This window comes from Gallinula chloropus, assembly GCF_964237585.1.
Source record: "Gallinula chloropus genome assembly, chromosome: 8".
In the NCBI taxonomy this organism is placed as follows: domain Eukaryota; kingdom Metazoa; phylum Chordata; class Aves; order Gruiformes; family Rallidae; genus Gallinula; species Gallinula chloropus.
In genome coordinates, this window is record NC_140093.1 from 26,888,890 (window position 1) to 26,907,675 (window position 18,786).

Here is an 18,786-nt window from a genome sequence, read left to right on the forward strand (position 1 = left end):
GGCAGAGTAGAGGGGGAGGATCACCTCCTTAGACCTGCTGGCCACACTCTTCCTGATGCTCCCCAGGATCCCACTGGCTGTCTTAGTCACTATGGCACACTGCTGGCTCATGGCCAATCTGTTGTCAACCAGGACCCCCAGGTCCTTCTCCACAGAGCTCTTCTCCAGCAGGTCATCTTATACTGTCCTGGTAACCACAGTTTTAACTAATTGTACTTCAAAGTTTAATTTGAGGTGCCTACTCTCTTATTACCCTAGTTTTTTTACTGTTTTAGTGGAGATATGTTAATGGCTACAGTTATATCATCTGCAGCTCACAGTGGCTCTAGTTTTACAAAATGTGAACACACTTCACTTGTCACTGGTCATTACAAATACACAAAGCTGATTTATTTGTTCGTTATTATGAGCTCTAAGACTTATGTTCTACCTTAATTTTAGTAAAAAATTTTGTTATGGATTGACTGTAAGTCTGCTTCAAACACAGAAATAACATGTTCATTTTACTAGCTGAATTATCCGTGGGGAATGCTGCCAAAGTCTAAAAATGAAGGTAACATTCTAAAATCTGTAAAATAGCAATGTCATCAAATACCCATCATAGTGTTTTATATGTCAACAAAACCCCGTCAAATGGAACTAGCAACAATATTTTCCTCACAGTGTGCTGACAAAGTGAAACCCTTATCAGATAGGCACACCTTAACTTTGAAACTATACAGCTGCTATTTTATCAGCAGATAGGTATTCTGCCATCTCAAAAATCTCCTTTTCGTTAGTGTCTGCAGAAGGATGTAGGGAAATGACCATTAGGAATGTGCAGAACACACTGCTTAGGTTCTTATTCAGGTGTTAAACTATCACTTGTAAGCTGGACTTCTAACATCTCTCTAGGACAAAGTCTACGTTATGATAAAATGAGTGTGCCACAAATAAAGCTCTTTGCTAAATAGCTTCTCTCCCAGTGCACCTTTTTATGGGAGATACAAGTTGACAGAACTTTCCATTGAAACTGGAACTCTATTTGGAAGTATTCAGCCAACCACAAAGAATCAGAAAAACATATGAATGGTCATGTTCCAGCTAGCCTAATGAAGGATTTGGTTACAGTTCTTGAAAGAGTTTGAATAACATGTTTAATCAGTTCATCAAAGGTCTGATCATGTGTGTTTCTAACACAGATGACACCTTAGCAATACAAGACAATTTGCCCTTGCTGTCCTGTACATTGAGCAATACTGTGCTCAGTGGAAGATCATTAGGGGGAAGTTCTTTACAGAAAGAGTGGTGAGGTGCTGGAACAGGCTGCACAGAGAGGTGGTGGATATCCCGTCCCTGGAGGTGTTCAAGGCCAGGTTGGATGGGGCCCCTGGGCAACCTTGTGTAGCTCCAGGCCTGGAGGTTGGTGTCCCTGCCTGTGGCAGGGGGTTGGGGCTCTGTGATCCTTGGGGTCCCTTCAAAACCAGACCATTCTGTGATTATGAGGGCAATACCCTACAACTGACACCCTGTGGTAAAAGATTTTAAAAGTTAAAAAAAAAATTAAAAAATAGGCAGATGGCCTGTGTATATCAACATAACTCTGTACATCTACTGATGCAGCTCGCTCAGATGCTGTCGTTCTCATTCAGTCTCTGCAAAGGCCCCCGTTACTGCAGTTGGTGTTGAGATCTGCTAATAAGGTTGTCTTTCCAGCTGTTCTGGATGAGATTACTGTTCCATTGCCTTTTGCCTCCAAGTACAAGAACTTTCTAGAATTCTTTAGTGTTTTCAGCAAATGTTTGCTGAGAGGGCCAGCTCATCCTTAATTTTGACAGCTAGCCTGTGCTAAATAGTGAAAAGGGAAAAACATATGGTGCTAAAGCAACCAAATTTATACTGTTGGTCTTACCTCAACTTCTTTACAAAGAAGGATTATTTAATAAATGGCACGATTCTGAAATTTTAGGCTTACATATTGTATGATGTCAGAGGCTTTCAATGATCATTTATTTCTTGCACTTTAAAGACAGAATTAAGGGAGACACAAAACTCCGAGCAACCAGCCTGGGAACAGGATTCAGACAGAAAAGTAGATAAAGCAAATGTTTTGCATTCTAGGAAGCTAACAATAAGATAAACAAATCTTTTATTTTGTAATGGGTAGTCTCCACAAAAGTTAGGGAAGCAAAGTTAGTGTGTCATAGTGTAAAGGCAGAACAGAGCAAAGTTTAGGAATCAGCAGGATTGTAGGATGAAAAAAAAATCCTACAGAAAATAATTCATCACCATACATTAGTACAGAAAAAATTACAACAATCTATCTGAAGTGGTATTTAGTTAAGCCATATGTCATGTAGGGTCTGATACTTTCTTCTATTTCTTACATATTAATAGATATATTTCCATAAAATATAGATTCATATTATATTGGAGAGACTTCATCCATCAGTGTGCATACATATTTCAGAGCTGCTTCAGAAAATGCTATCATTCTTGAACTTATTTGTATAATGACATTGAGTTTTGAAATGTTTATTACACTTCTATTTGGCACTTAGGTCCAGATGCTTGGAATTATTTTGAAAACTAACTGCAAATGCAGAAATCATAGTTCAGTTTACCTGTGATAGGGAGGACATCTTAGGAAAGAACAATAATGACTGCAGTGAGTATTAACAGCTGATTATGGGCATGTAATTCAGAACTGAGAGAGAACCAGAATAAGGGAAATCTCCTCTAGTTTCAAATTCAGTTGTTTTTAAATGACACTTTACATGAGGGTTTTGGTATCCAAAACAGTCAATTCCATATCACTGACACTGTAATGCTGCTAGTCATAATACATTTCCTGGGATGCCCTTTTGTTCACACACTGTTAGAGAGATCGACACATCCTAGGCCCCTATTATGAAAATCCTACAGCATGGGGGACTTTCATATAGACATAATCCTGGAGGATTAGGATAGGATCCAAGGACACCAGGGCAGTGACCATGACACAGCAAAGCGTGCAGCTTACTGCAGAAGGACAAGAAAGAAAAGGTCTGTCTTGCTTTTGTGGCAGCCCTGGTTGTACACAAACAAATGGGGCATGCTGCTCTTCCAAAAACTTATCCACCATATTCAAGCTTTCTGACTCTAAATTTTAAGATTAACAATTCCTATCATTTGAGAGTTTTTCAGTTGTTCAGTAATCAGAGCATGTACCTAAATAAGATCCTTTCCTCATATAACGTTTAAATTGTTTGCTATCACTACAGAGAAATGCATTTTGAGAAAAAACAGCCAAGATAAACTAGTCACCACTGGACCATATTTCAGTTAACCAACATCTGCCATTACTAATTTTACTGTTAACATGAAATTGCTTTGGCTTCATTTAATGTTCCACAATTATTTATAGGGCAAAGACAATTCAGATTTTTGTTTGAAGTGCTTGAAGCTGGTAAAATAAAAAGTCTGCAACCTTCCCTGGAATCACCTAAGCCAAACCTAAATTCTTATGAAACTAGTAAATGTCTTAGTCATTCTCTTTTAATCAACCTAGTAGAAAACAAGCATAGATTTCTAAACCGTATATTTAAGAGTGACCTTTGTCTAAGTATTAAATATTAGATAGACCTCAAAGAATCCTTAACACAAAAGGGCATAATTATTACAAACCTAATTTACCAGCAAACCTGTTTACAAACAATCTTAACTTCCTCCGACAGTAGCTGTACTTCACAACAGTGAGAGGATTATGCTGTTTTGCTGTATGGAGGCTTGTTTATGGCTGAATATTGATGTATTTAAAATTGATTTATTGCTTTAGGTCAAACCATATTGATTTTAAAGAACAGCAATGTGCACAAAATGAAGAGCATTTACAACTGCAATTATCAGTAGTTCTAATCACCACTTACTCTTGAGCCTTTTTCGGGAAAGCACCGGCACACTGAACAATCCTGTTCTCCACATGGGCCAATATATGCATATCCTCCCTAAAAATTTAAAGTTTGCAGATTTATTAATATGCAAGAGACAAAAATCCATCAAATATTGTCAAATGGACATATTGTCTAGTTAGATTCTTTTTTACAGCAAAAGATTTGGCTGCCATTGCATACCCACAGGGCAGTTTCCTGCTGATGAACAAACTTCACATAGCAGCAAACTTCATCTTGGTGCATATGAAGCTTTTGCAATGTTTGCTTAATAAAATAAACCCATTAATACTACATTTAAAATCCTGCTGGTTTGGACTTCTCATCAGCACAAACATGCTGGCAAAGTAAAGGCAACAAGCAAAAGCTTATTACTGCTGCTGTAGACAGTGAAAGGCATTACCTACAAGTAATGTTAAGTAATGCTAAGTAGTACAGCTAAACACAACTAAGGATCTAGGCTGCATCTAGAAATATTTCTGAATTTAATTTGTAGTAATGTGAAATTTGTAACCCATCATGTTAGGTCAGGAGATTGTTCAACTACGTCTAAATGTTAAAAGGCAAAACAAGATGAAGAGCAACAAGCCCATTCAGTGATAAAAGACTTTTTTATTGCAAAACTGTGTAAATGATCAAAGTGGGTTCTAAAAGGATGGCAAGGACTTAAAAGGTTTAAGAACAATTTAGGTCAGCAAGTAAAGAGCGATAACATGAAAATATTTGGTAGGCATGGATTTCATTTTTATCAAGGTCAGCATTGGGTTTTAACTGGTTTTAATAGCTACCAGAACATAGGATAGGTTCATACTTCATTTTCTTCAAGGAGAAAACACTGACAAGTATTAGATAAGGAAGAAAAATTCTGTTCTTTCTATCTACAATATTTTTAGAATATCTGGTACTCCCAAACTTCAGAACAAGAGGGTATGATGGTTACTTTCAAACTGCTTCTATTTCACACACTGGATTTCCCATGAAATTACTTATCTAGTCCACATTAGTCTCTCTTCTAGTTGTTAAAAACTTGCCTCTACTGGAATGTCAATGGAATGCACGTTTCCAATAACATGTAAGCTGTTCTAATTTAACACATTCGTTTTAAAAAAATGCATCGATTTTCAGCAGTTTGACTAAAAATGGATTGTTTTAGGGGAAAAACAAGATAAGATAGCTTTTAAATATTTAAAAGAAACAGGACAGACTTCAAAGAAGTTTCGGTGAGGTCCCTCAAACCAAGATTAATATGGAGAACAGTACAGAGAGGAAAGTAAAGTAGATATTAAGGCTATATTATATGTGATTTTTATTTTGGCTTCAGAGAGATAGGAATGTCCAGGAAGGCCAATTTAAGATCTAGACTAACATAGAGAAGAGCTTGAAAGCTAGAATGAGTATATGTTATAATGTAGGGCCATTGAAGGGACTTTAGGAGGAAGGAGGGAGACTCAGAGCATGAGAGATTTTAATTTCTTTTTTTTTTACATACAGCTTTCCCAAAGCATCTAAAGACGCAAAAGTTAGAAGCTAGAAAAATGCAAAGGAGAAAATGACAAAATAGTTAAGCTGAGCAACAAGAATAGAAAGGAAAGTGAGAACAGCAGGAATACTGAAACATGACAGTTTTCCCAGAGAACTACAGGCCATTTTGGTGTATATAGTTACTTGTTTGATGTTTGCCATCCTCTGTCTAAAGTAAATATCAATGTCACTTACCCCATCAATTTCTTGTGCTGAAAAAACAATCAGCAGCCACCTGATTTAAAAGGAGAAAACTAAATTAAAACTTCCAACATCCAACCTTCAAAAAAAGTAGCCTCTAAAAAGTGAAAAGTGGGTATACATTATTAAGTCCTGTTTAGGGTGATTATTTAATAAAAGAGTATACTTAGAAGGGTTATGCATTATCAAGAAATAGTTAGCACATGCTATAATGTATCAAAATTACTCCAAACCTGCATATATTTAGGCATTTAGTAAATTTCCCAAAGTCCTCTTGGGTTCAACCTCTGTTTTAAATTTGTCACTCATGTGACCAAACCTTTGGAGCACTAAGAACTGTGCCAGCAAACCCAAGACTACTATACCTGGTTATTAATTATTCATAGATTCAGACTGCAAATTACATTACTTGTATATGCACTAATATAGACTGACAAATTCAATACTGAGAAATTTAACATGTTTTAGCCACTTATGCACATTTACTCTATATAATTCTTAAACTAATGTTGCCTGCTACTTTTTTTTGAAATACACAAATTTTACTGAAACAAAGCGTTTATGAAAATGATTACTGGTAACTGAGGACAGCAGCTCATACTATCTTTTGCTAAATCAAAGGACTGATCAAACAATATTTCCTCCATCATTCCTACTGCAGGGAATGGGGAGGGATGGAATGAGAAGAGCCAGGAAATTAATACCTGGCTTCGAACATGGTGTGAGAAGCAGAACTTTGGGTTCTTCAACAATGGGCTGGCTCGAGCATCACCAGACTTGCTTTCTAGGGATAGGGAGCACTTATCCCCAAGGGGCAGAGGTATACTCTCAAAGAAGCTGGCAGGACTCATTAATAGAGCTTTAAACTAGATGAGAAGGGGGAGGGGGACAGGGCCAGGCTAGATGGAAAAGAGCCTGGGAGTGGTGGTCCAGTTACTGAGGGGTGGTGTGCTGGCAGTGACCTGTGGTCAGGCACCCTAGTGAATGAGGGGGATGGTGCTTTAATTGAGAGTAGAGACGTAATTATTACTGATGGACTAGGTGACTTAACCAGCTGTCACTTGGGAAGAAAGGCTTCCCTTAGCAGTGTAACAAGATCAATAGACCAGCTGAAGTGCATCTATACCAATGCAGGCAGCATGGGCAACGAACAGGAGGAATTAGAACTCCTTGTAAGGCAAAGAGACTATGATGTGATTGCCATCACAGAAACGTGGTGGGATAATTCATATGACTGGAGTGCTGCTATGGCTGGGTTTAATTTATGAGTGTCTCTAGGTAAAAATCAGAGGAGCATGAAATCAGGGAGATAGAGTGATGGGAGTCTGCTATAGACCACCTGGCCAGGATGAGGAAGCTGATGAGTTGTTCTTTAAACAACTGGGAGAAGTCTCATGATCACCAGCCCTCGTCCTTATTGGGGACTTCAATTTACCAGATGTCTCCTGGAGGTACAGTACAGCAGGGAGGAAGCAGTCTGGCAGGTTCCTGGAGTGTTTGGAAGACAACTGCCTGACCCAGCTGGTGAATGAACCCACCAGGGAAGGTGCCCTGCAGGCCTCCTTCTTTGTAAACAGAGAAGGCCTAGTGGGGGATGTGAAGGTTGGAGGATGCCTGGGGCACAGTGATCATGAGCTGACAGAATTCTTAGTTCTGGCAGAAGTCAGGAAGGGAGACAGCAGAACAAGCACCTGAGGCTTCTGTAGGGCTGACTCTGGTCTGTTCAGGAAGCTGCTCAATAAGATTCCATGGGAGGCAGCCCTGGAGGGCAAAGGAGCCCAAGAGGGTTGGTTGCTCCTCAAGAAGGAAATCTTGGTGGCACAAGAACAGGCTGTCCCAGTGTGTCGGAAGAGGAGCCAGTGAGGAAGGAATCCAGCTTGGCTGAGTAAAGAGAGATCTGGGAAGATACTAGGAAAAAGAGGGGGCATTGGAAGAAGGGGCAGATGTCTTGGGATGACTATAAGGTCACGTAGGGAGAAAGTCAGAAGGGCTAAAGCTTAGAACGGAAACGGTTAGACTTGATCTTAAAGGTCTTTTCCAACCTTGTGATTCTCTGATAGCCAGGTGATCAGCTACAGAAGTAAATGGTGGAGAAAGCTTGTGCATCCCAGTAATGCATCAAGTAAGTCTGTGCAGTAAGGATTTAACTTTACAGGAATACTTAAACCAGGTAGCAGACAAGAGCATTGGTTTGGGCTGTGTTTGCTAGTAATTTAAGGCAAATTTTGCTTCTACCCTTCTGAACTTGTAGACAGTCTCTGTAAATATTTTTTCCCTTATCAATATTAGCCAGATGTGAGTTATTTTTTGTTGAAGGAGATGCTAAGTTGTCATGAAGCCCTTTCACAACTGAAAGAGAAATCTGATGCTGCCATTCTTGATGCACAGTGCTGAGGTCTCTCCTTTTTCCAGTCACATACAGCAGGCATGTGTTTGCCAGATTGTTCTCTGTCATTTCAAAATCCCTGCCTCCTGAAGCCAGACAAATGTTGCCAATGTACTCAAATCAGCACTAGACTGTCAGAGGTAAGTCAGTCACAAATAACACAGAAAAAAAGGCAAGAAGAGCTGCCTTGAAGAGATGGCTGGGCTGGAAGGCTGCAACACTGGGGACAGCTGAATAACAAGCAGCCTGGGTTTGCACAAACCAGATAAACATGAAAAACTCTAAAGAGAGTTCAGGCATATTAGCACAATGAGAGACTGCCTAGCAGCAAGGGTGTCAGGTTCAAGTAAAGTACATTTGCTGGGCCAGGTTCCCAGCTAGAAAACCATAATTTCACATCCCTAAAGAATGCATGACACTTTATAAAGATCTCAAGCAAGAAGAAAAACTGGATTGATTTTTTCTAGAAGATACTATAAAGATGAAATAATGAGCACTATACACCACTCTTCATGTCTTTTTCTTCATGTCTTCATTCTCCCTCAGCTGCAAAATTATTCTGGGGCAGACATTCAGCTTTGAGTTGGTCATTAATTGTTCTTCTCTAAATACGTTAATCACTAGATTGTAGGTATAGCTTCCTTATCAAACAGGCTCAGAATTATAGTTCCTGTTTCCTACTACTTAAATAGTGCAGTATCTGAATATAAATGGCATAAACTTATAGACCAACAATTAAGTCAAATACAATAAATTATCATATAGGCTTATTGAGTTTATGACAGGCTACAAATGATTTAACAGGTGATTTCTTATTATTGTAAAATTGATAGCTAAGAATAATATCTCATTGACTCTTGTTAAAAAAAATTAGTGATCTGTAAAACTCACCAGGCAGCTGTAATAAGCCACTTAATCCGTTCAAACGAATCCTTTGTTAATGCCATTCACACTGATTGATGATCTGTACATGCAGCACTTTTTTTCTTTTTTCTTTTTATTTTAAAGAGCAGGCCTTCTTTTTCCTTCTGTTTGTGGGTAGTCTATTAGGCACTGTTCCATACTGTTGTTGTTTTCCCCTCTGAACCTGTTCATATTAAAATATAAATCTGATGTACAAACATGAATACCAGATACCTAAAATATGTCTTAACCAATTACTTATGTCACACTGCATGGCTTTATGTTGGCAGTACATAAATACATTATATTATTTCTATTCAGGTCACATTTTATTTTATCAGTAATCCAATTTCCAGAAGACTACATGAATATAAAAAGGGTACAAGATTTCAGACTAGAAAAGATATAGTCTTCACTCAGTGTTTGAAATAATGAACAAAACACATCTTGCATTTATTTCACAAAAAGCTATGAAGCCCAGTATGTTAGCTAAAGGCATTTAAAAAAATAAAAAAGACATCTGTCTATGGTAAACACCCAATGAACCTTAAAAAAAAAAAGCTATACTTTCAAGCCAGTGTCTTCTGCAGCTGAGCTGGACCAGTGTCTGTTGTACACTGGAGCAGAGAACTACTCTGAATGCAGAATAGTCATCACAGAAGACCAGGTTGGAATGGGCCTCAGAGAACATCTGGTCCATCTTTTCCTGGCAAAAGCACAAACTAGACAAGATGGCCCAGCAGCCTGTCCAGATGACTCTTGAAAGCATCTGGTGTTGGGGAATCTACCACTTTCCTGGGGAGATTATTCCAATGTCTGATGGTTCTCACTATACAAAGATTTTCCTCTTGGATCCAATGGGAATCTCCCCAGGAGTAACTTGTACCCATAAATATGTCATATGCATTTTCAGCTCAAGAGTTCTACCCATATGAATGGATAGATGACAGTCATTGGAAATATTACCTAGATTCTTTTAGCTTTGATTTTAGACTGTTTTTTCCACAGCTTTTGCCAGGATTCAGGAAGCCCTGTGTGCAGGACTGACCAGAGGCCTCTACAGTCCCAAACAGCCAAACTTTACATGGTCATGTCCTGAGTCTCCTGAGTAAGCAAAGACAATCAGTTACTGAGAAGGGGACAAGGATGTGAACCTGAACCAAACTGGCTGTTCAAGAAGCAGCTATCTTTTGGTTGTAAAACCAGTGAGTGTCCAGTTCCTGAAATGTTACTGTCTTGCTTTCTGTTATTTATATAGTGTAACACCTTTCTAACCATAACTAATCTATAAATAATATTGACTCCCATGTGTAGGCACAGTATATCTATATCCCACAGTATGAAGAGACTTGGTAAGCTACTGTGCAGTAACTCTTGAATAAACAGCCTAAGGGCGGCTAATCCCTGCTGCAAGATGCACACCCTATGTGTGTTGTACAGTGCTCCCTTCATCTGCTAAATTCTTAGTCTCTTTCAATGCCCTAGTTTCCCATCTGTAAAAACAAAAACAAAAAAACACCACTCCTAATAAAACATAATATTCCAGTAACATTCCTACCTCACTGGGATTTTTTAACATTAACAATATAAATAATATAATCAAGCTTGTAAGGCAGTAAAATACTTCAGGGATGGATTGCCTCAAATGGAAAATCCAGGCTAGACATGAAGTGTTAGACTTTGCAAAAATTTGTTTCTATTGCCCACTATCCATCTCATTATTTAGTTATCCAAACAGCTTCTGGAAAATGAAAGAGAAATAGAAATTTGGTACTTTTGCTTTGCGTTGGCACAAACCTTTTATTTTCAAATTAAAACCTATTTTAATCCAACCTATTGACAGAGTTTAAAATCATACTTGATGCATGAGTGAAAGACTTAAAACTACTCTGCTTGCTCTTTCATCATGGCTATCAGAAATCCATCACTTTCTGAGTAAGCTTCCAATAGTTTGAAGTGTTAAGCAGCCAGTGCAATAATGTAAGGACTGCAAAGTGTTATATAGATTGAGATATCAAACTGATGTGATGTTTTATATTTTGTAGTAATCACAACATTTACCTCAATAGAATATTTAGCTAAGTAAGAAGGTAAAATGTTCCCAGAATAACACACCTAATACCACCAAAGAAATAGGTTTTATTACCAGCATCTCCCAGCTTCAGCTCATAAAATTCTCAAAAGCCAGAGGAGGAAAAGCTGACACTATAGCATAACTTAGATGTTTAGTTTCTAGGCAAAGACCAAGAAGGAAGACAGTTTCATTCTTACAGACTCTGTAAATAAGAGCATCAGACATGACCCATAATTCAAGGCAAACACACAGCTAAAGTTATTGAAGTGGAAAAAATTAGAGCAGCCCTAGCTATATTCTCATTACACCAGCATCATGTGTAACGGGTACTGAAGCTGCAAAGCAAAGCCTTCTGAGATTAGGAAATAAAAATCAGCGTTTTGTGCTCAAGAGGTTTTGGTGGCTAAGAGGGCCAATAGGATCCTGGGGTGCATCAAAAGGAGTGTGGCCAGCAGGTCACAGGAGGGGATCCTCCCCCTCTACTCTGCTCTGGTCAGGCCCCACCTGGAGTGTTGTGTCCAGTTCTGGGCTCCCTGGGATAAAAAAGACAGGGATCTCCTGGAGAGAGTCCAGAGGAGGGTTACAAAGATGATAAAAGGACTGAAGCATCTCCCCTACGAGGATAGGCTGAATGAACTGGGGTTGTACAGCCTTGAGAAAAAAAGCCTGAGAGGGGATCTTATTAATGTTTATAAATATCTCAAGTGTGGGACACAGCCTCATTTCTATGGTCTGTGGAGACAGGACAAGGGGCAATGACTTCAAGTTGGAGCACAGAAAGTTCCACACCAATATGCAGAAGAACTTTTTCACAGTGAGGACAACAGAGCCCTGGGACAGGCTGCCCAGGGATGTCTGTAGTCTCCATATCTGGAGATATTCAAGACCCATCTGGACACCGACCTGCGCGACCTGTCCTGGGGACCCTGCTTTGCCAGGGGGGTTGGACCCGATGATCTCCCGAGGTCCCTTCCAACCCCTATGATTCTGTGATTAGCATAGTAGTTTGAAGTACCAGAACCATACTGTTTTCCATAGGAGTCATTAAATATTAATTGTTGCAGAATAAACCCCAAACTGTTAATTTGTTGCAACTTTCAATTGCTTTCTAGCCTTAAGGTTGACCTCTCTGTTGTTCATGCACTGTTTTCAGGGGGGGGGGGGGGGCTTTAGGGTATTTTTTAAATTACCTCTACAGGCAGCTGCAGGTATACACTTTGACACAACTGAGGTTAAGCCTGCCTGGCCCATTGTTTTGCCAGACAAGACCAGCTCTCTGAGTTCGTAGCTCTCTCAAGGTATTATGGACTACAACAGTGTCAGCAACAGTCTGCATCAAGGTTTCATAGGCTTTCTTTGGATGGATGCCATCACTCACTGTAGCCATAAACAGCAGAGAACATCAGTGGCTGATCTCACCTTAGTTCCAGCTCAATACTACTTTGAAGTCATTAATCTGTTCTGAAAGCTCACATAAGGTCCTATGTGACAATCTCATAATCTAAAATTACCTGCTGTTTCCTAACCATAACACACACACATCACTTAGCAGCCAGCTGCCTAAGGTCAGTGAAATAGGTGGTGCCAGGATAAGACTGGGCTTGAAGAGGACATTTTTAAAATTATCTTTCTGTTGCACCTTCCTTGTTGGCACTTTTACATCTTTGCTTTGAGCTTTTTTTTTTTCTTTTTGTCCTTTTTCTTTTTTTAACATTTTCCATACAGGTTTTTCATCATCTGAAAACTGGCTCAATACCTCTCTACTATAGCAGTATTTCACCCACTGGATATTCTGCATATATTCAGTTATTTCTCTTAAAAGTGGTATACCTGATTTATTTTGTTTCTCCCAGTATTTCTTTGGACCAGTATTCAAGAGCTCTCCTATCTTCTTTACTCAGTGACAGTTATACTGACCATTCTAAATCTGAATTTGCATAATTTCTGAGGATTGACTACTGTCTTCCACTGTAGTCTTATTTGCTCTGATCTTCTTGTATTAGGAAACCTCGTGCCTTTTGTTTTCACTTTTGTTTAAATGAGTCTCTCTGTTGCCTTCCATCTAACACCAGTTATTCTAATGTTAATTTTCAGTAGCGGATTTAGGTACTTAAAATTTATAGATGCCTATGGCTTATAAACCACTGTAGACCCTATTTTGGTCCTTAATACAGTATCCCTGTGTACAAAATGTAGCACTGTTACAGTTGATGGGTTTAGGAGTCTGACAAAACGCAGTTTAGACATTTTATCCCTAAGATACTATTACCTCTACATGGTAACCATCAATGTGGCTTGAACATGGAATATTTTTCCCCTTTGTCTCTGCACTTGCCAGCTTGCTCTCACTGATGCTGAAGATTTTATAGACAAGGTGATAATATCTGTGGTGATGTACAAGATCTCTGACACTGAACATACTTCCCTGCTCTTTCAGAGATGTGTTCCTGTGGCTAGCACCAAACTTTAGGGAAAAGTAGCCTCTACCAACTATCTTTCACAGTGGATTTCATAGTGGCTGGACAGTACTGTCTACTGAATGGAGATTCAGCTGTACTCTCACACCTGTAAGAGAAGCTGCTTTACAAATCTTTGTGGTTAGCTTTATGCTTACCAAAGGCTTTAGATTTGTATCTCATTAGTAGTTGTAAATAGATGTATCTACATACATTATCTTGTGTATTGTTGCTGTTTTGGTATCCCTTTGGTGAGTGCCTGCATGGCATTCACAGTCGCTACAGAGAAGGTAAGATCCTGTAGCTGGCCTGGCAAACACACTTTCTGAGTTTGCCCCATCTGAGAACAGCACGCTGTTTGGTGAGGTGTTACCTTGAACACACAGTACTTTTGTCATTAACATAAACGTGATGAACTTTACCTATGTCCAACACCTTCCAAACCAAGCTTTTGTTCAGAAAACCTTTATGTCATGGTAAGCTATCACAGAATCACAGGGGCTGGAAGGGACCTCGAGAGATCATCGGGTCCAACCACCCTGCCAAAGCAGCTCCCTAGGACATATCACTCAGATAGGCGTCCAGGCGGGTCTTGAATCTCTCCAGAGAAGGAGACTCCACAACCTCCCTGGTCAGCCTGTCCCAGGGCTCCCTCACCCTCACTGTGAAAAAGTTCTTCTGCATGTTGGTGCAGAACTTCCTGTGCTCCAACTTGCAGCCATTGCCCCTTGTCCTGTCCCCACAGACACTGAAAAGGGGCTGGCTGATTCCCCCTGCACCCCCTGCTTAATATAATTATAGACTTTAATTAGGTCCCCATTAGTCTTCTCAAGGCTGAAGAGTCCCAACTTACTTAGCCTTTCCTCATAGGAAAGATGCTCCAGGCCCTTAATCATCTTCGTAGCCCTTCTCTGGACTCTCTCCAGGAGATCCCTGTCCTTTTTATACCAAGGAGCCCAGAACTGGACACAACACTCCAGGTGGGGCCTGACCAGGGCAGAGCAGAGGGAGAGGATCCCCTCCTTTGACCTGATGGCTATACTCCTCCAGAGGTGCCCCAGGATCCCATTGGCTCTCTTAGCCACTAAGGCACACTGCTGGCTCATGGCCAACCTGTCATCTACCAGGACCCCAAGGTCCTTCTCCACTGAGCTCTTCTCCAGCAGGTCACCCCCAGCCTGTGCTGATACAAGCGGTTGTTCCTTCCCAGGTGCAAGACTTTACACTTGCTTTTGTTGAACTTCATCTGGTCTCTCCCTGCCCAGCTCTCCAGCCTGTCCAGGTCTCTCTGGATGGCAGCGCAGTGTCCTGCCTGTCAGCCACTCCTCCCAGCTTTGTACCATCGGGTACTTGCTATGTGGAAAGCCTGGAGGGAAACATTTCTCACTGATTTACATTTATGCAGTGGGCAGCACTTTGTCCCTTCTGGGACTTCTTGGTCCCAGCTGTCTCATTAACAAAACCCTCGAGGGACAGGAAAGCACTGCTGGAAGGAAAACAGTCCTGTCAGCGCCCGGGAGCGCCCCGGCCTGCGGCGGGATGGCGCTGAGGGCCCGGGCTGCGCACCGCCTGCCCCGATGCCGCCTCCCGCACGCACCCAGCGCTGCCGCCTCCCACCTCGCTCCCGCCCCGGTTTAACAGACCTCTTCCCCCCGCCGGGGCGCTGCAGGCGACCCCGCTCCGGGAGAGCCCAGGCCGTGTCCCTGCTTGGCCGGTGCCCGGGGCAGGTCCGCGTCCCTGCTGCGCAGCCCTGAGGCTGTTTCTGTGGCGCCCATCACCTGCTCTCTCACGGCGGCGCGGGAGAAGCGGGCGGGGGACGGAGACAGGCGGGTAGTCTGGGATACCTCCAGCTGTCCCGGGATAGGGGTGGCCTCTCAGCGAGCTGCTCAGCTTCGGGAGGCGCCGAAGCCAGGTGTGATGAGCCCGTGATGAGCTCCAGGTACTGTCGCCTGGGACTGCCCCTCCGCGGCTCTCACCTGAGCTCCCAGGCGGGAAAGTCCCCAGCTTCTCGCTCACTCCATGCCCTCTGAAGACAGACAGACAGACGGACTGACGGACAGCGGCTGCTGGCACTGCCCGAGGCAGGAAACACGGGGCGGGGAGGAGAGGGAAAGGGGTGGCCCGGCCAGCCCCGCCCCGGCCCCTGTCCCCACCCCAGGGCGCCGGGAGCGCCGAGGAGGGTGCGAAGCAGCAGCCCCCAGGCCAAAAGCCGCGGGCGGGCGGGGGGCAGAGTCCGGGAGCCGCGGGCCGAGCTCTGCGGGACGCCGCGTAAGAGCGCCGAGCGCGGGGATGGGCGGCAGGGGCTGCCCCGGTCGCCTGGCGCCGCTGGTGCTGCTCGCCCTGCTCTGGCCGGGCCGCGCCGCGGCGGCTGAGGTGAGTGAGCGCGGGGCGGAGGGGCTGGGGCGGCGCGGCGGGACGGTGCGCGGTGTCCCGCAGCGTCACTTCGAGCAAGGCGAGGCTTAAGCCGCTGGCCGTTTCGGCGTCGGCACGTTGTGAGGGGAAAGCGAGAAGAAAAGGAGTGAGTTTATGATACGCCTCGCAGCCGCGCACGGCGAGGTGAGGTGAGGTACATCCAGTCTTGCTCGGCCGTGAGGTACCGTTACCCCTGTGCCGCTGCGAGGCGGGGATAAGTACTGGCGGGGAGGCCCCCGCACAGGGCAGGGCGTCACCGCCGCCTCAGGTGCGGAGCAAAAGTACGGCGTGTCGGCGGCCCTGCCGGGCGGGCGGCAGAGCGGCTTCCCGCGCTTCCACTCGGGGGGCTTCCGTGAGGCGGCGGGCGGGGCGCGCGGTCCCGCCAGGAGCCTGGAGAGCGGCCGCGGAGCCCCGACCCGCGGGCAGCGCGCCGCTCCGCCTGAGGCAGGGGCAGAGCCCGTCCTGGGTGTGGACAGTCCCTGAGGGAAACACTCTCAAGGCAGCGCTTACCGCCTGGACCACCTGCGCATTGATTTGGCTTTCAGGTTTAACGATGAGCCTGCATCGCCGTTCGGTCCGTTAAACTCTCCTACCGTAGCCTTTGCCGTGCCTTTCTCCTCTTGCCCGGTTGGGTCGTACCTTCCGAAGTGGGAGAGCAGTCAGCAGCGAGGGCAAACGGGGCAGGGTAGCTCTCCACATTGCTGGCAGTTACCGAGCAGAAACCCGCCGTTCTCAGTGTTTCTGACAGGCAGCACACACGGGAAACAGCTGGTTTCAGAACATTTCAATTTCTGTGCCTTCTCTGGTGGTCAACAGCGTTAGTTTCTCCACGCGTGTGTGAACGAAGCCCTGAGGCGCTACATGGAAATCCTTTATTGCCAACCAAAACGTCTTGCAGTTCACCTTTGTAAGGAAAGAATCTGCTCTTTTGCTTTGTTGTTGCTAAAATGGAACTACGTTCTGGTGGAATTACATTCTGTTGTAGCTGTCTGAAGCAGACTAATTAGTCGTGTTTCATCTACAGCCCTGCAGCTCTTTCACTCAGCCCTTCTGAGCAAAGTCCCTGCCAACAGCATAAGCACGTCCCCAAACACGTTTTCTTTTGTGGCAGTCTAACTTGCAGTCAGATTGAGTCATTTAACAAAGATCTAATTGTTTTATTGGTGATGGAATTAAAATACCTCTTAGTTCTTGTGTAGATCAGAGGTATGAGATCTATTTGTAATGTGCACGTTTTCTAGAGAGTCGTTTCAGGTTCTGCCTATATCTAATCTTACTCTAAAAGCAAGATGTGGAAGATGAACATAATGAAGACCTGCTTCTCTTTTACCCAGCTTGCTGTTCTTCAGTCCATTTTTCTCTTCCTCTGCTGGTACCTCCCATCCATTGCCCTTATTGTCCTACAGGTTGGACATCATCATATATGCTTCCGGATGGCCGTTAAGAAGCACAGACTGTACCAGGAACTCATCCCCTCCCATGACACACACACACTTTTTATAAGCCTGTATTCTGGCTGTGTTGATCTTGTTATCCCGTTCCATGTTTTTATCTACAAAGGAAGGGAAATTGAGGTGTATCTGCAAGTTAAGACCCCACATATGGCCCAGTGAAGCAATTCAGCACTATTTAGCAACTGCAGTAGGGTCCTAGATTATTTGCCAGTCTCACAGACTCATATACCTTAGTTCATTAGCAGCCTTTCTGCTAAAGATAAATAATAAAGCTCTGAGATACCAGTTTTCTGGAGTGTTGTCATTACTAGATCCTTATTTACACTTTGGCCTTATAGACATGATATGGATGCTGAGAAGTGTCTTCTACAGAAATCTTATGTTTAAGAAAAGTTTGAATGTAGTGTATTGATTCAGTGGTGCTCTGAAAATTCAGGGGATCTTAAATGTCATCTGAATTTAGTTTAAACTAGACTTGCAACAGATAACTGAGATCAGTTTCAGATTAAACTGTCATAATTTCTGTTCTTGTATGAAATTGCTGATACTGTCAAAAGACACTCTAATTTAACAAAATTTTCTAGATGATGGAGGAAATAACTTTCTAAAAAGCATTTTTAACTAAACTAAACACTAGTGGCAAATGTTACATGACATAAAATGATTGAAGAATAAATCATTGCATCTTGGCTGGACTGTCCATTGCAAATAAATAGGTACTGTTTGTGTTTTAAAATCATGCTACACTTTCATTTGAAAAAATATATTTAACTAGCCTGTAATCCTTTTTCCATATGCATAAATTTAAAAATGTTTCAACATTTCAAAGTTTTAAGTGTATGTCTATTAATAACACAAGAAGGAGTTCATTCCCAAGACAAGAAAGAAAATTAATAGTTTGTGCCTCCTACTGTTTAAACAGCAAATTTCGGTCCTCACAGCCCTTCACAGAGTCCAGATTTCCCTGCCCTTAGCAGCCTGAACTTTCTGGCACCTGCTAGGGAGTATTATTATCTGCATTCTTGGACACTGGCATGCTCTAATCACATCTTCTGAAAACTCAGCAGAAGTAACATCTTCCCATGTCAAAGGCTTTTCAGCTTGCTTGATGTATTCCTTCACTCCAAATACCTCTGTTATAATTCTTTGGATTCTTCCACTGATGATTTAAATACTGGAGAAGAATAATAAAAATTATCAATATGTTCCCTCAGACAACAAGATCTTTGTTATTCCTCATTTCTATTTTTGTCCTCTCAGGGAAAAAAACTGACTTGCTTTCACAGTGTTTCATTTTGTTCATTAGTACTGAATCAGTGCTGCTTCTTAGTGGCATTGATTGCTGTTATGGTGGCATAATTTTATCGTGTTCAGAATAAAAGAGAGGGTTTCTGCCTTAGCAAGCTTGCTCAGTTGAAACTTATCTTCACCTCATGTTACTACCACTTTGTTTGCATTGTAATACAATTGC

At 42.6% G+C, this 18,786-nt stretch overlaps 2 protein-coding genes across 2 annotated transcripts in view; one reads left to right on the forward strand and one right to left on the reverse strand.

The window, feature by feature from the left end:
• COL4A4 (collagen type IV alpha 4 chain) overlaps positions 1-8,963 on the reverse strand; it is a gene marked incomplete at its 5' end in the record, with an annotated part of 63,819 nt that extends 54,856 nt beyond the window's left edge. Inside the window, 3 exons of the mRNA XM_084267246.1 lie at positions 3,888-3,965; positions 5,625-5,664; positions 8,908-8,963. Of these exons, the coding sequence (XP_084123372.1) occupies positions 3,888-3,965; positions 5,625-5,664; positions 8,908-8,963 (174 nt within the window). The remainder of the gene's footprint in view (positions 1-3,887; positions 3,966-5,624; positions 5,665-8,907) is intronic.
• A 6,775-nt stretch (positions 8,964-15,738) lies between these two features.
• Positions 15,739-18,786, forward strand: part of COL4A3 (collagen type IV alpha 3 chain) — a gene marked incomplete at both ends in the record, with an annotated part of 58,448 nt that continues 55,400 nt past the window's right edge. Inside the window, one exon of the mRNA XM_084267131.1 lies at positions 15,739-15,822. Coding sequence (XP_084123257.1) covers positions 15,739-15,822 — 84 coding nt within the window. The remainder of the gene's footprint in view (positions 15,823-18,786) is intronic.